Source organism: Austrofundulus limnaeus, unplaced genomic scaffold (genome assembly GCF_001266775.1).
Source record: "Austrofundulus limnaeus strain Quisiro unplaced genomic scaffold, Austrofundulus_limnaeus-1.0 Scaffold876, whole genome shotgun sequence".
NCBI classification, from domain to species: Eukaryota; Metazoa; Chordata; class Actinopteri; order Cyprinodontiformes; family Rivulidae; genus Austrofundulus; species Austrofundulus limnaeus.
The window spans coordinates 114,476-116,816 of NW_013953278.1; the positions used below are offsets into that span (position 1 = coordinate 114,476).

General features: G+C 34.6%; 1 protein-coding gene across 1 annotated transcript in view; it reads right to left on the reverse strand.

The window, feature by feature from the left end:
• tyw1 (tRNA-yW synthesizing protein 1 homolog (S. cerevisiae)) overlaps positions 1-2,341 on the reverse strand; it is a gene marked incomplete in the record, with an annotated part of 43,161 nt that overhangs the window by 27,301 nt on the left and 13,519 nt on the right. The window contains 1 exon segment of the mRNA XM_014029260.1: positions 471-600. Within this exon segment, the coding sequence (XP_013884714.1) occupies positions 471-600 (130 nt within the window).

Genomic DNA, 2,341 nt, shown 5'->3' on the forward strand with positions numbered 1-2,341 from the left:
GTCCGGACCAACGCTGGAAACAAACTCTGATTCGTTTAAAGCGGAGCAAATTATCAGGTCTGAATACGACCTTATTTATTTATTTTTTATTAAAGCGTCTCTCTCTGGTTGAAAACCAGTACAAACGTAAAGCTGTAGCGTGGTGAGCTCTGCTGATGGCAGCAGTTTGTTCAAACTTTGCTGGCTGCAGTGGAGGAGCTTCAGAAAGAGACTGAATCCTGTGAAACCAGCTCCAAACCTCGTGTTTCTTCTTCTTGACTAAAAGACAGCACCTGCTGGGACGGCCTGCAGCCAGCAGAACCATGAAGCAGGTCAGGCTTTGGTCAAACGGCTGACGTCCTGCTGGGAGCGTCTATTTATAGAGGGCTTGTGTAAGGCCACAGTGGGAGGTGCTGGCTGAAAACGCTCCTGCCACACTGAATCTCTCCTCGTCACCCTCCAGGTACGGTTYGGAAACGTTTTCTCCTCACCTTGTTTGGTCAGAGCTTCTCTCAGAGCAGGAGTGATCATCTCTCTCCTGTCCTCCTCATCCTCAGTCTTCCTCACTCCATTCAATTTGGACAGCTTCACCGTCTGACCCTCCTCTTCCTCCTCGTCCACCTTGAAACACAAAACTCCTTCTATGACTAAACACACCCATAAAACCACTGTTTTAATTATAAAACCACTGTAATCAGTTAATTAAAGCTATTTTGGCAGCAAAGATCAATACTTTATGAAACGACTCAACATAATGAGGTTTAACACAAAACAAAAACAGATTTTATATCAAACAGAGAGATTAATGTTGGRTTTTATAATTTATCTGCAGAAACGTGATTTTATTTCTAACATTTTAAACCTCTACATCMCAATTTATTTCCATACCTCCAGGTCACAGGCTGGGAAGGATGTATCCAACTTTTACAGCCTCTTTTTGGATCAACTGTTAAATTTTAAAATCTGATTTAAATTTAAAGCTTATGTTTGTTGAATTTTATTTAAACTGGAGAAATTGTATTTCCTGTGAAAATGCTAGTGTGAATGCTTCATGCTGAAAATATTTAACAGGAACAGAGTTAATGTGAGCTCACTTAGAAAAGCTGAAAGAAGCAAAAACTTAGCAGAAAAACAGTAAAAAGGAGCACAAACAGAAAACAGCTAAAAGCTAAGAGCTAAAATAGCTGAATATAGCTGAAAACATCTTTAAGAAGCATAAATAGCACTTGGTAGCAGAAAGAAGAATAAAAAGTAGAAAAAAAATCAGAAGAATAGCAGAAAGAAGCAGATCTATAGCTAAAGTAGCATAAAATGGCTAAAATTAGCATAAAATAAGCTAAAAAAAGGCAGACACAATTTTAAATTAGCACCTAGTTGAAATAATTATAGTTGAAAAAAGAGAAAAAAAGAGCAGAAAATTACATAAAAGTGATCATTTCTAGTAAAATAACTGAAACAGCTAAAATTTTCAGTAAAACAGCTAAAAAGAAGCTGGTAATTATTTAATTAGCATAAGGAACAAAAATTTGCTGAACTCAGTCAAAAAAATTTGTAATAACGACCAAAAAATGTGTTTTTAGGTTAGAAAAGCTAACTTTAGCTAATGGCAGCTAAACATTAGCTAAAATTTCAGCAAATAGCTGAATATGGCAGAAAGCATCTGTGAGAAGCATAAAAAGCACAAAGTAGCAGGAAAAAGTTGAAAAACGCAGAAGAATAACAGGAAGAAGCAGAATTTTAGCTGAAATAGAAAAAAATGAGTAAAAAAGTAGCTAAAATTAACACAAAAACATGGAAAAGAACACAACCAGAACAAAACGTGCTGTAAATATTTAGAAACATTTTAAAGGATTTTAAGCTTGTTGAAAACAGCTCCATTCATTTTCAACGGGAAAAAAGAGGCTAAAAAGGTGAAACAGCTAAAGGTATAAAAAGCTGAAATATGAAGTCATAGCAGGCCTCACATGAAAGAGCTGAATGTTTCCATATATGAACAAATAAAACAGCACAATAACTGTGAAAAAAGATCAACAGTGTGAAGAGTCGCACAACACGTTTAAGTTTAATATCTGTAACAAGAGCTTAATATTTATCTTTAAATAATTTAAATAAAAGTTGTGTTTAAAGTTGTAACCACTTCCTGTCACTTCAATAAATCAGCTGAATGTGTTATTTACCTCCTGTAAGACTGAGTTTAATGATTTTTCTTTAAAAACTGAAGAGCTGATGGTTTAAATCTACAGGTGCTGGTCATAAAATTAGAATATCATGAAAAAGTAGATTTATTTCAGTAATTCCATTTAAAAATTGAAACTTGTATATTATATTCATACATTACATACAAACTCATATATTTCAAATG